The sequence below is a fragment of the Mobula birostris genome, chromosome X (assembly GCF_030028105.1).
Source record: "Mobula birostris isolate sMobBir1 chromosome X, sMobBir1.hap1, whole genome shotgun sequence".
NCBI classification, from domain to species: domain Eukaryota; kingdom Metazoa; phylum Chordata; class Chondrichthyes; order Myliobatiformes; family Myliobatidae; genus Mobula; species Mobula birostris.
Window position 1 is genome coordinate 5163171 of NC_092402.1, and position 14666 is coordinate 5177836.

At 51.9% G+C, this 14666-nt stretch overlaps 1 protein-coding gene across 1 annotated transcript; it reads right to left on the bottom strand.

Moving 5' to 3' along the window:
- Window positions 1-3265: 3265 nt before the first annotated feature.
- LOC140191328 (keratin, type I cytoskeletal 19-like) lies at window positions 3266-14189 on the bottom strand. The gene is made up of 8 exons (XM_072248628.1): window positions 13612-14189; window positions 12383-12465; window positions 10759-10915; window positions 10494-10655; window positions 7040-7165; window positions 5689-5903; window positions 4531-4598; window positions 3266-3468 (listed from the first exon to the last, which is right to left on the bottom strand). Exons 1-8 carry the CDS (start codon window positions 14059-14061, stop codon window positions 3374-3376), a joined length of 1356 nt encoding a protein of 451 aa, XP_072104729.1. The 5' UTR covers window positions 14062-14189; the 3' UTR covers window positions 3266-3373.
- Between the last annotated feature and the right edge of the window lie 477 nt (window positions 14190-14666).

Here is a 14666-nt window from a genome sequence, read left to right on the forward strand (position 1 = left end):
AGCCTCCGAATGATCCATCCCTCCACACCCCCATTCACCCACTGACCCACCCTTCTACATCCCCAGCCTCCGAATGATCCATCCCTCCACACCACCAATCACCCGCTGGACCCGGACTGCCGAGGTCGGGTGTGGGGAATTGTCCCGGCGCAACGGCCACGCCCCCCCCCTCAGTTTTAAAAACTCCCCCGCACAGGTTCCACTCTGTCATTGGATTCTTCCGAAAGCCAACAGAACAGTACTTAACGCGTTCAGTATGGATGTGAGATGGAGATGGCTTTTCAGGGTCTGTGCTTATCCTGGTGAGGGGTCTCGGCCCGAAACGTCGACTGTGTATTCTTCTCCATGGAAGCTGCCTGACCTGCTGAGTTACTCCAGCGTTTTGTGTGTGTTATTCTTGTAAAGTTTTGTAATAACCCCTCCACATTTTGTTGAGAGGAGGCGTGAGGAGATCTCTCGGCCAGTTCGGTTCCTTCAGGTTGTCAGAGCCGGGGGTGGGAGTGGGGACAATCTCCCATTATCGATTAAATGCTCCCAAAGGTGTGCGTCTCAAATACCCTCTGACAACCAAGTCCAGCTCCCGCCCTACACGTGTGGTTTAGCTACTAAGCCCGGCTGAACCGTGTCTACTGACAGGAGAAGGGGCAAAGGCGGGTTACTGGCGCCTTAAAACCAGTCGCTCCGGCAAATGGCGCTCGTCAGCTGCTGTTGGCAGCTCATGTACTGCTTTTATTTTTTCGCTCAAGTTGGTACAGGAGCCTGAAGACACACATTTAATTCGGGTAAGTTAGTCCTGACGAAGGGTCTCGGCCTGAAACATCGACTGGACCTCTTTTGAGAGATGCTGCCTGGCCTGCTGCGTACACCAGCAACTTTGATGTGTGTTGCTTAATGATTCAGGAACAGCTCCTTTAGGCATATTTTTCAATGACCCACTGACCCACCCCTCCACAGTCCCAATCGCTCTCTGACCCACCACTCCAGACCCCCAATCACCCACTGACCCACCCCTCAACTGTCCCAATCAGCCACAGAGCCACACCTCCACAGTGCCAATCACCCTCTGACCCACCGCCCCACACCCTCGATCACCCACTGACCTACTCCTCCACACCCCTAATCACCCACTAAACACACCTCCACACCCCCAATCACCCACTGACCCACCCTCCACACAACCAATCACCCACTGACCTACCCCTCCACACCCCCAACCACCCACTGACCCAACCCTCTATAACCCCAACCACCCACTGACCCAACCTCCACACCCCCAATCACCCACTGACCCACCCTTCTACACCCCCAGCCTCCGAATGACCCATCCCTCCACAACCCCAATCACCCACTGACCCACCCCTCCACACCCCCAATCACCCACTGACCCACCCCTCCATGAAATTATTTTGGAAATATTTAAAGTGGAAAAGTTGACCTACTCTTTGAGAATTCAAAAAGAAAAATTTTATCAAATTTGGAATAAATGGATTAAATTTATTACCCCACTGCGAGCAGACTTTAGATGAGTCTCCCAATGGTTTATACTGTTTGTCTCACCAACATATTAATAGTGTTAACGTAAGCACCCTTGGCTCGAGTGTTTACTGTTCTTTTTTTTTGGAAAATGTGGAATTAACACAAGTAAAGAAAAGAACTGGGGAAATTTGGACCAGAAAGAAATGGACCAGAAGAGAAACATGGAAATTAGTATTCAACTACTGTTATTAATATTTTTTGTAACTACCAATACCATTATTTAGTTTAATAGAGTGGAATTACAATTGCACATCAAGTGAACAAGTGAACGAACACTGAGTTCCAACGATGCGCAACAGACTTTTTCTTTAAAATGGGCCTTTTTCCCTTTTTATTTTCCTTACTAACACTCTGCCCTGATTAAGGATAATCCTAACTGCAGGCTGAGAATAAACGGGGAAGACATAAAACAAGTACAGAACTTTTGCTACTTAGGAAGCTGGGTGACATCAGGTGGCAGGTGCGACTTGGACATCAAAAGAAGAATAGGGATGGCAAAAGACACCTTTACGAGAATGAAGAGTATACTGACCAACACTAAACTAGGTATGACAACCCGCCTCAGAGTACTGAAATATCACGTTTATCCAGTTATGTTATATGGCTCAGAATGTTGGAGAATATCTAGAAACATGAGGAAACGAATTGTAGCAGCAGAGATGTGGTTTTTGGGGAGGATGCAAAGAATATCAGGGACGAAACGAATACCTAACGAGGATGTCATGAACAGAGCAAGCACAAAAAGGGAAATAATGTATGAGATCATGAAAAGGCAACGTAACTTCATTGGACATGTGATTAGGAAAGAGGACTTACAATGCACGGTAATTATGGGAAAGATTGAAGGGAAGAAAGCAAGATGAAGACAAACACAAATGGTGATGGAGACAGCAGCCAGAGAACTGGAAATGAATACCAGTGAATTGATCCACTTGACCCGAAACAGGAGGTGTGGAACATGGCAGTCAAAGCTCAAACTGGGCACGCCACCTGATGAGGATGACGATCCAGATTAAGATTTATAAAGTTCAGCCACTTAATTGCATACGGTGTACTGTCGGATATTTTGCGGTGCGGATTTGTAACCAGGCAACATATCACGCAGCATCCACAGAAACGAGATTTCTCAGTTTTCGCGGAACCAGGAGTTGTTTTCCCCCACACGAACACGTGCTGGCCGAGCCCGAGGCTCACACCTATCGGATCCATTTCTCTCCAGCCCTTCACCTTTCCCACCTGACCAGCTTATCACCTTCCAGCCGTCCTCCTTGCCCCTTCACTTCCAGTCCCGAAGAAGGATCCCAGCCCGGCGCGTCAGCTGCTTGTTCATTGGCCGAAACGCTGCCCGGCCCTGACGAGTTGCTCCAGTGCTTTGTGTGCGGGTTGAAATGTGGTTTTCTAAGGGGAACATGGGGTGGGGTGGGAAAATCTTCTTCACTCCAGAGGGTGGTGAGAGTGTGGAAGGCGCAAGTGCTGGATGCATGTTCGATTGTGACACTTAAGAGAGGTTTGGATGGGTACGTGGATGGGAGGTGTACGGAAGTTTGTGGTCCTGGAGCAGGTTTATGGGATTAATAGTCCAGCAGGGACTAGATGGGCTGAAGGGCCTGTTACTGTGCTCAATGACTCTGTAACCTCACAAGACTTCAACCGAGAGATGGGGTCAGTGGCCGTTTGGAAAGTGTTGTACAGAACAGACTCCTCAATATGGCTGGTTTTCAAAGCCTTTATTCATGTCTCAGAGATGCAGAAAGCAGAAAAATCACTTGATATCTGTGTTAAGCCATGCATGGAAGTCTCCCCCTTGCTGTTTTCCAAGGCTCCCCCACCATCTTGATCAATTTATCACCTCCCTACGAGAAGACACCACTTTCCCATTCACAACCTCCTCCACCACGGTGATCGTCTTGGTCTGGGTTGAAACAATGGGCTCTGAAATGAAAAACAGTCAGTCAGCGATCTCACGGGACGGTCACCTGATACAGTCACCAATCAGCGTTCACAAGACCATCAGACATAGGAGCAGATTTGGGCCATTCAGCCCATCGAGCCTGCACAGCCATCCCATCATGCTGATTTACAATCCCTCCCAACCCTGTTCTCCTGCCTTCTCCCTTCTCCCCGTAACCTTTGACGCCCTGACTAATGAAGGATCTATCAGCCTCCAGTTTCCTGAAATATTGCACGGTGAACCTGTGGGATCCGTGGCCACAGATGGCTGTGGACTTCAAGTTATTGGGGTAGACTGAAAGCAGAAATAATGTGCCTAATTCTGCTTGATGTACCAAATGATCTTAAATGTACCAAATGACTTAGCCACTGCAGTTGTCTGTGGGAATGAATTTCACAGACTCACTGCCCCCAGGCTGAACAAATTCCTCCTCTTCCCTGTTCTGAAGATACATACTTGTATTCTGAGGCTGTGTCCACTGGTCCTAGATTCCTCCACTGTAGGAAAAATCCTCTCCACATCCACTCTATTTGTGATCTGGTCCTAGACGCTGCGCATTATAGGAAACATCCTCTCCACATCCACTCTATCTGTGTCCGCTGGTCCTAAGCTCCCACACTACAGGAAACATCCCCTCCACATCCACCCTAACTATGCCCTCTAGTCCTAGACTCCCCGACTATAGGAAAAATACTCTCTACATCCATTCTATCTGTGTCCTCTGGTCCTAAACTCCCCCACTATAGGAAACATCCTCTCCACATCCACCCTATCTATGCCCTCTAGTCCTAGACTCACCGACTATAGGAAACATCCTCTCCACATCCACTCTATCTGTGTCCTCTGGTCCTAGACTCCCCCACTATAGGAAACATCCTCTCCACATCTACGCTATCTGTGTCCTCTGGTCCTAGACTCCCCCACTATAGGAAACATCCTTTGGTTGCCGCCCGACCTGCTGATTTCCTCCAGGATTTTGAGCGCATGACCAAACTTTCTCAGCCCAACTGCGCCGTGCAGACACGGTAAGATAGCCTACTCACTTCTTTCCTCGTTGACCATCGTCTTCAGTATTGTTGACTTGCTTGACACTTGGCCAGAAGACTGACCCCTGAAAATCAAAAGGACAGAGTGTGACCTTACACTACGGGAAGGGCTGGGAGTGGGAGGAGGTCAAGACTTCCAATTAATTATTGCCTGCCACAGAACCTTAGCACACATCTCACATCATATCACAGGCAAAGCCCACCCCACCATCGAGCAGATCTACAAGGAAGAAAATAGCATCTGTCATCAGTGACCCCCACCACCCAGACCAGGCTCTCTTGCCATTGATACCATCAGGAAGGAGGTACAGGAGCCCCAAGACCCACACCACCAGGTTCAGGAACAGTTATTACCCCTCAACCATCAGGAAGGAGGCACAGGAGCCTCAAGACCCACACCACCAGGTTCAGGAACAGTTATTACCCCTCAACCATCAGGAAGGAGGTACAGATGCCGCAGGACCCACACCACCAGGTTCAGGAACAGTTATAGAAACCATAACCATCAGGAAGGAGGTGCAGGAGCCTCAGGTCCCACACCACCAGGTTCAGGAACAGTTATTACCCTCTCAACCAACAGGCTACTGAAGCAGGTTGAAGAACTTCACTCAGCCCAACTCTGAACTACAACTCTTCCACAACCTACAGGACTCACTTTCAAGGTCTCAACAACTCATGTTCTCGGTATTAATTTACTTTTACTCAACATTTGCACGACTTGCCCTCTTTTGTATATTGTACATTTTTTAATCAGACTTTGTTATGTAGAGTTTTTTATCTACTCGATTGTATTATTTTACTTCCTTGTCAACAGCTGAGTCTCTTCCCAGGGCAGAAATGGTAACATGAGGGGCCACACCTTTTAGGGGAGGAAAGTATGGGAGCGTTGTAAAAGGTTGCGTTTCTTTTTGACAGAGAGAGGTAGGCATTTGGAATGCCCTACAGGGGCAGTGGGAGAGGCATAAGCATTTAGGGAACTGAGGAATCTCTAAGATAGGGACAGGGATAATGGGAAAATGCAGGAGGGAAGGGTTGGATTGATCTTACAGAAGGTTAGAAGCTTGGCACAACTTTGTGGGCCGAAGGGCCTGTCCTGTTCTATGTTCTAGGACTGGATTGTATTCAGGTTCGAGTCTGGCCTGGCGAGTTGCTTACCCGTAGCCGCCCAGCAGCCTGCGATAGGTCTCAATTTCCGCCTCCAGTCTGCTCTTTATGTTCAGGAGCCGCTGGTACTCCTGGCTCATGGACAGGATCTTGGCGCGGAGATCGCCCAAGTCCCCTTCCAGACCGTTGATGGTCATCTGCAGATTGGCCCTCTCGCCGGAGAAGCGCATGTCAACCTCGTTCAGGTTACCCTCCAGCGAGGCGATCTGAGGGCAAGAGGTGGACGGTGAGAGGGGGATTTCCAGTGACCGGGCTGCACCCACCCGAACTCCCGTCCTTCTACAGCCACGCGGTAGAGAGCATCTGAACAAACTGCATCACCGCTGGGCACGGGAACTGCCCGGCAGCACACAGGAAGACTCGACAATGGGTAGTCAAAATTACCCAACTCTACACCGGCACCAGCCCACCCACCATCCGTATACAGAAAGGTGCCGGAAACAGGGCCGGGAACATCATTAAGGATCACACCCACCCTGCTCCCGGACTGTGTGTCCCACTCCTGTCACGGTGGAAGATGTGTAGCATCCACGCCAGGACCTCCAGACACAAAAAACAGTGACTTTCCAACAAGCAGTGAGGCTGATCAACACCTCCACCCAATAACCCACACCTTCACACACCCCAATCACCCACTAACCAACCCTTCCACACCCCCAATCACACACTGACCCACCCCTCCACACCTCCAATCACCCACAGACCCACCCCTCCACACCGCATTCACCCACTGACCCATCCCTCCACACCCCCAATCACCCACCGACCCACCCCTCCACACCCCATTCTCCCACTGACCCATCCCTCCACACCCCCAATCACCCACTGTCCCACCCCTCCACACCCCCAATCACCCACTGACCCACCCCTCCACACCCCCAATCACCCACTGACCCACCCCTCCACACCCCCAATCATCCACTGACCCACCCCGCCACACCCCCAATCACCCACTGAGTCACCCCTCCATACCCCCAATCACCCACTGACCCACCCATCCACAGCCCCAATCACCCACTAACAAACCCCTCCACACCCCCAATCACCCACTGACCCACCCATCCACAGCCCCAATCACCCACTAACAAACCCCTCCACACCCCCAATCACCCACTGACCCACCCCTCCATACCCCCAATCACCCACTGACCCACCCCTCCACACCCCCAGTCACCACTACTTTATTAGTTGCTGTCAGAGTCACCTCATGTACAGACACTCCTGTACCCTGCGTCACTTTGCGGACATACAACCTTTGCGAATAATCAATCAATCAATCAATCAATAGCTGGGTGGCTGCCTGGCCTCCCCCACCACCAGCCCAGCCCGGAGGGTTACTCACAATGCTTTGCATCGTGCTCAGCTCGGTCTCCAGCCCCTGACAGCTGTGCCTCAGTTCAGTTAGTCTGGATTTCTCCCCATCGATGGCACCCGATTTGATGCTGATCTCCTGTTGCACAGCCGCAAACTGAAACAGTTGAAAGTAAATTTTTATTGTCAAACCAGACGTACCACACAACTACACTGTTGATGTCCAAAACTCGTCTGTGAAAGGTCTGTTGGGGGTGGTGCTATCGTCGGGCACGTGTCTAAAACCCCCACACTCCCCCATCCCGGGACCTACAGTAGCTCCAAAGACCTCACCCCGGGGAGAGGAAGGAAAAAAATGGGATATACATCTGGGAACAACTTGAAAGACTGGGTCACAACATCGGACTCTGGTGAGCGGCTGTCAGCTGCCGATTCTGCAGTAGGGGTGATGGGCCCTCTGCGAGCCGAAGGGTTGTGGGAGCATTTGAATGATGGGGTAAGTGAAGTCATCCCCTCTGATTCATGGTTGATGGTGAGGGGTGATAACTGTTCCTGAACCTGGTGTTGTGGATCCTGAGGCTCCTGTAGCTCCTTCCTGATGGTTGAGGGGTAATAACTGTCCCTGAACCTGGTGGTGTGGGTCCTGAGGCTCCTGTACCTCCTTCCTGATGGCTGAGGGGTAATAACTATTCCTGATCCTGGTGGTGTGGGTCCTGTGGCTCCTATACCTCCTTCCTGATGGTTGAGGGGGTAATAACTGTTCCTGAACATGGTGGTGTGAGTCCTGATGCTCCTGTACCTCTTTCCTGATGATTGAGGGGTAATAACTGTTCCTGAACCTGGTGCTGTGGGTCCTGAGGCTCCTGTACCTCCCTGATGGCTGAGGGGTAATAACTGTTCCTGAACCTGGTGGTGTGGGGCCTGAGGCTCCCGTACCTCCTTCCTGATGGTTGAGGGGGTAATAACTGTTCCTGAACATGGTGGTGTGGGTCCTGAGGCTCCTGTACCTCCCTGATGGCTGAGGGGTAATAACTGTTCCTGAACCTGGTGGTGTGGGGCCTGAGGCTCCCGTACCTCCTTCCTGATGGTTGAGGGGGTAATAACTGTTCCTGAACCTGGTGGTGTGGGACCTGAGGCTCCTGTACCTCCTTCCTGATGGCTGAGGGGTGATAACTGTTCCTGAACCTGGTGGTGAGGGTCCTGAGACTCCTGTACCTGCTTCCTGATGGCTGAGGGGTGATAACTGTTCCTGAACCTGGTGCTGTGGGTCCTGAGGCTCCTGTACCTCCCTGATGGCTGAGGGGTAATAACTGTTCCTGAACCTGGTGCTGTGGGTCCTGAGGCTCCTGTACCTCCCTGATGGCTGAGGGGTAATAACTGTTCCTGAACCTGGTGGTGTGGGGCCTGAGGCTCCCGTACCTCCTTCCTGATGGTTGAGGGGGTAATAACTGTTCCTGAACCTGGTGCTGTGGGTCCTGAGGCTCCTGTACCTCCCTGATGGCTGAGGGGTAATAACTGTTCCTGAACCTGGTGGTGTGGGGCCTGAGGCTCCCGTACCTCCTTCCTGATGGTTGAGGGGGTAATAACTGTTCCTGAACCTGGTGGTGTGGGACCTGAGGCTCCTGTACCTCCTTCCTGATGGCTGAGGGGTGATAACTGTTCCTGAACCTGGTGGTGAGGGTCCTGAGACTCCTGTACCTGCTTCCTGATGGCTGAGGGGCAATAACTGTTCTTGAACCTGGTGATGTGTGTCCTGAGGCTCCTGTACTTCCTTCCTGATGGCTGAGGGGTAATAACTGTCCCTGAACCTGGTGGTGTGTGTCCTGGGGCTCCCGTACCGTTTCCCTGATGGCAGCAGTGAGACGAGAGCATGATCTTGTTATGAAGAATAGTGATAAAGCTTCCCAAGGAAGGAAATTGGGGAGAATGGGGGAGGGGGAGAGTTATGGGTACCCTCAGTGACACCTGGTAGAGTGGATAGACTTGCAACAGCGTAAAACCGTGGTTAGACAACTTTTGGAGAATTGTGTTTATTTCTGGTCATCTCATTGCGGGAAGGATGCAGAGGGAGATCCACCAGGATGCTGCTTGGATTAGAGAGGGTGCAGAGGAGGTTCAGCAGGATGCTGCCTGGATTAGAGAGGGTGCAGAAGAGATTTGCCAGGATGCTTCCTGGATTAGAGAGCATGTCTTATGATGATAGTGAGCTGGGATGTTTCTCTTTGGAGTGAAGGACGATGAGAGTAGGCTTGACAGAATTGTGCACAAGGTAAATGGCACAGATCGAGTGGACAGCCAGAGAATTTTTCTGCCCGGGTGGAAATGGCTAATACAAGGGGGCATAATTTTAAGGTGACTGGCGGAGAGTGTAGGACGGGATGTCAGAGGCAACTTCTATCCGTCGGGATTGGTGGGTGCAAGGAATGTGTTACCAAGGGTGGTGGTAGAGGCAGATTTAGTAGGGACATGGAAGAAACTTATAGATTGATACATGGATGGAAGAAAAAATGGAGGAGGGATGAGTTAGATTGATATTGGTGTAGGTGAAAAGGTTGGCACAACTTCATGGGCTGAGTGCCCTGTATTCTGCTGTAATGTTCGATGTTCTGTTGGAAAAGCTATAGTTGCCTGCTCGCTGGTGGGGAAGGTAATGGATAATTTGATCATTTGAGAACCAGTGGGATGGTTAGGGAGGAAATGTTTCTTGAATTGGGGTGGTGGGACAGAGTCGAAAGTTTGGAGACAGGACGTTCCAGAGAATCGTCACCGTGTCTTCCACTCAAACAGCGCAGAAAGAAGCTGATCAGCCCAGTGGCTCCAGAGGGGCAAAGTAAACCAGGAAACATGGATGTGTAGGAATCTGATTTCTCTTATGCCTTGACAACTGATCGTGTGTCAAATGTTAATTTTAAATCTACCGAAGATGACACTGCAGGATTGAGTGAGGATCAGCTGTGAAGGGATAGAACCAGCATGATGGTCTGAATGTCCTCCTCCTTTCTGTGTGGGGCTTAAACCTGGAATTCTGAGGGTGACAGGTGCAAGGGCTAGGTGTTGAGTCATCGTGTGATGGTGCAGAGATCGGGGTGGGATGACACCGTAACGGCTGACAAGGTTCTAATACATCTTGTGGGGTGGGGTGGGGGGAGCTTCAGCCCGGGTAGTTGAATTCCAACGGTGTCTCTGAGGCAGCTGCTCATTCTGCCCAAGATCTCTGACTTCACCAGTTTGCTCCAGTATTCCAAAGACATGGCAGTACGCAAGGGCTCAGGGTAAATTGCCCTCTGTCTAGATTCGGGTTGAGAGGAAAATTGGATGGGCCATTATCAATTGGGAGAGAAGATGCCACGGGCCGAATGGCCTGAATATGCCCCTATACCCTGCGGTCACCTGGACGTGTGAACAGGTGGGTGGATGGGCCGCAGGGCTCGAAGGGACCGGGAGGGCCTGTTCTGCGCGGATTCTGGGAATACGATCCCCGTTACCTGCTGCTTGTACCAATCGTCGGCCTCTGCCTTGTTCTGGTTGACCATGGCTTCATACTTGGCCCGAATTTCTCCCAGAACCTTGAGCAAGTCCACGGAGTCTGCAGTTGTGACATCGACAGAAACATTGCCGGTCATCTGGGACTTCAGGCTCCTGAGCTCCTGCAGGAAGGAAGAATACGTACCGATTTCACCCTCTGATTCTCGGCAGTGACACAGAACAGAAACGACTCACAATGTTTGGGCAATTATGCCCATTGCTTACATCTTCGTGGTTTTTCCTGATGTAAATGAGCTCCTCCTTCAGGTTCTCAATCTCGGTCTCCAGCTGACTCTTCACGAGGGTGAGGTTATCCAACATCGTGCGCAGACCATTGATATCGTTCTCAACGGACATCCTGATGGACAACTCAGTTTCAAACCTATCGAGATGGGAAAAGAGCAGGACATTTTGGTCATCGGTGGCCAGGGCTGAAGTCGTTAAGCTTTTCCTGCACCAAACTATACAAGATATCTGGGCCTGTACTCACAGGAATTCAGAAGAATGAGGGGTGACTTCATTTAAACACATCGAATGGTGAAAGGCCGAGATAGAGTGGATGAGGAGAGGATGTTTCTTATCGGGGAGGAATCTAGGATCAGAGGACACAGATAGACTGGATGTGGAGAGGATGCTTCCTATAGTGGTGGAGTCTAGGACTAGAGGACACAGATAGAGTGGATGTGCAGAGGATGTTTCCTATAGTGGGGGGGTCTAAGACCAGAGGGCACAGATAGAGTGGATGTGGAGAGGATGTTTCTTATAGTGGTGGAGTCTAAGACCAGAGGACACAGATAGAGTGGATGTGGAGAGGATGTTTCCTATAGGTGGGGAGTATAGGAGCAGAGGGCATGGGCTCAGAATAGAGGAGCATCCTTTTGGATGGGAGATGAGCCCCCCATTTCTATCCTGTTTTCCACCCCTATGCTTAGACGAAGAACAAAAACATTTGCTCCAGAGGGGCTCACGGTGAAGCATTAAAAAATATGGGATCCAGAGGGGTACAGCACTGGAAATGAAGTCGGAGGTTTGAGCGGAGATTGGTCGACAACCCCTTTGTTAACTCATTACATGCCAAACCTCTGAATTCGCTGCATACTATAACAGAGAGGCAGGAAAGCTGTTAGAATCTGGAGCAAAAAGAAACATAAGGTGCTGGTCAAGCAGCATCTGTGGAGGAAGTTTTATGTTAACGATAGTCTATGTCATTTTCAACCACACAAGACACTCTGCAGATATTGTAAATGCAGAGCAAACCACACACACAGAATGCTGGACAAACTCAACAAGTTGGGAGGCATCTGTGGAGAGGAATAAAGAGTTTTGATTTCTCTCCATAGATGCTGATTGACTTGCTGAGTTCCTCCAGGAGAGGCAGTGCAGTATGTGTCTGTCTGTCTGTGAGCCTATGCTTGTCTGAGCGCCTGTGTCTGCTCTTCTCTGTTCCCAAGAGGGGGAAAAGGAAACTTCCAATTGTTAGATTGAGATCTCTGTCAGTGTTTCACATGCCAAGTTTGTTCGGATACCAGTGTCACTGTATTGTATTTGACTTTCTGGAAAGCATGAGCCTTTTATAATATTATTCCAGTTTTTTTTTGCGGGGGGGAGGGAGGGGGAGAATACGGTGGGTCTACTTCCCGTTTCTAGGCCCCACACTCCAGTCCAGTAGATGGCGGTAATGGACCTTATTCTGGTCCGCCAGTCGCCATTAAACTTCCGGAGAAGAAGACGACGACCTGCAGGACTCAGTTGGTCCACTGTCCGCCCTTCAGCGGAAGGGAAAGGGGCCGGAGGAGGCAGACGCGGTCAGTTGGAACCCAAAACTCGCATCGGCAGGCTCGGTACTAACTTGGCTTTGAAGTCTTCCGCCGCCAGTTTGGAGTTGTCCACCTGGAGCATGATTCCGGAGTTGGCCAGGATCAAGTCGTTGATCTGTGGGAGACAGGAGGTGGAAGTGTACCGGGTGGAGCAAGGGGGACGTGGGGAACCACAGGCACACCGTCCCGCCCGCTTCTGGTTTGCAAGGTTAAACTTAAACCCCTCAACCCCTACCTCTCTCCTCCCAGCCCCCGTCTATCTCAGAGCTACCTCTTCCTCCACCAGCCCCTCCCTCCTCCACCCTGCCCTCCCCTCCGCCCTCTCCACCAGCCCCTCCCACTCTCTCTCCGTCTCCTCCACCCCGCCCGTCCCCCTTTCGCCTTCGATCCCCTTTTCCACGTGGATTTTCCCGGTTTCTTCCCGCATCGCACAGACGTGAATCGAGGGCCGCTACGTTGACCCGTTTCGATGGCCGTGCGAGAAGTAAAGTCAATCCTTCACCCCCCTGCCCCGGCCCTTCCCCATTCCTTCCCTCGCACCTAACGTTCTCCTCTCTGCGGAGGGCACGGCCTCAGACCAGAGGATAGAGGCGAGGAGGAATTTCTTTGGTCGGGGTTGGTGGCGAATGTGTAGAACTCGTTTACTACGGGCGGCCGCAGACAGGTTGGGTAGTCTTCAAGCGGGAGGTCCTCAGGGGCGGCGAGGCGCCCCTTTCCCTCCGCCAGCCCGCGGGGTCACCCTTGGGCAAGGTGGTTAGCCCACCTTGCCCCCTCCCCACATCCACCGTGTCCACATGAAACCGTGAGATCAGGTGGTGGACGGTCGAATGAGCAGTCGATGCCGGTCACAAGTCCTGGTGATGTGACCACTGACGCCAGGCAGACAATCTCTGAAGAGTATTGGTACTGGCCGGGGGTGGAGTTAGGGGCGCCCATCTCGTAAAGGCAATGGCCAACCACCTCTGTAACTTCGCCAAGATTCATTTGAGAGGGACAGAAGGTTAGCCAGACTGGAATGGCGGCCCACACTCGATGGGCTGAATGGCCCCGTTCTGGTCGGGTGTCTAATGGCCAACCTCCTCGCACCCTGACATCTCCCCGGCACACACACACACACACACACACACACACACACAGACTCACTCACACACACACACACACACACACACACACACACACACACACACACACACACACACACACACACACACACACTGACAATCACTGGGGGGAATGGGAGTTGCTTTTTCGGGGCTCTTACCTGGTCGCGAAGGCCCTTGATGGTGGCCCAGCACTCGCTGTAGTCGCGGGTGGTGGGACCCGCCTGTTGGTAGTACTCCCGGATCTGAAGCTCCAGTTCGGCGTTGGACTTCTCCAGGGAGCGCACCTGGTCCAGGTACGTCGCCAGCCGGTCGTTCAGGCCCTGCATGGTCTGCTTCTCGTTCAGCAAGGCGGCGGAGGAGATGCTGTACCCGCCGCCGGACGCGCTGCTGAACCTGCCGCCGAACCCAATGCTTAACCCGCTGCCGAACCCGCCGCCGGATCCGTACACCATGCCGGCGCCCAGGGCTGAGCCCAGGCCGTAGCTGGAGGCTCGGCTCTGGCCGAAGCCGTACATACTGCCTCCCCGCATGCTTGAGGAGACCCCGGACATGCTGCGGGACCCCCAGCTCTGACCGCCGCTGCTGCTGCTTCTGAAGCTGGTCTGCATCTTGTTCCTCAGGCCTTACACCGAGCCACTGGTGTGCGGCCACCTCCTTCTCGCCTCTTTATATCCTCATCCCGAGCCGGGCCACCGCCCAGAGAGAGAGAGGGAGTTAAAAAAAAAGCGCTGGGCGTGGAGCGGGTAAGCCGCCTGGGGCTCCTTGGAGGGTCTCGAGTTACGGGGGACACACCCAGAGTCCGGAACCCACGATCCCGCCGCCTCCCACGGCCGCGGAGCAGATCTGATCCATTCTGGAGGAGAGAGAGACAGAAAGTTTCTCCAAATTTAATTGTTCAAGTGCAAATGTGTAATTGTCGTTCAACCACTCTTCCGAAATCAGCCAAGCCCACAGCGTTCCTCCGGGACCCGCGGGGGGCAAAACAGGTTACCGACACGTACACAGCATAAAGTTAACGATGGCGGGAAAGCACACGGTTATAACATACAATGATATATTTAAAAATAATGACTGGTGTGGGGTTTGGTTCAACATTAATCGATCCCTGTAGCAGTGCCGGTGAAGGTGCCAGTAACAGCGGGGAAACCCGCCCTCGTTCTCAGTCCCTGCGAGTCAGTCGGGTGTATTAGATTTCAGAGAGAGATTTCAGACA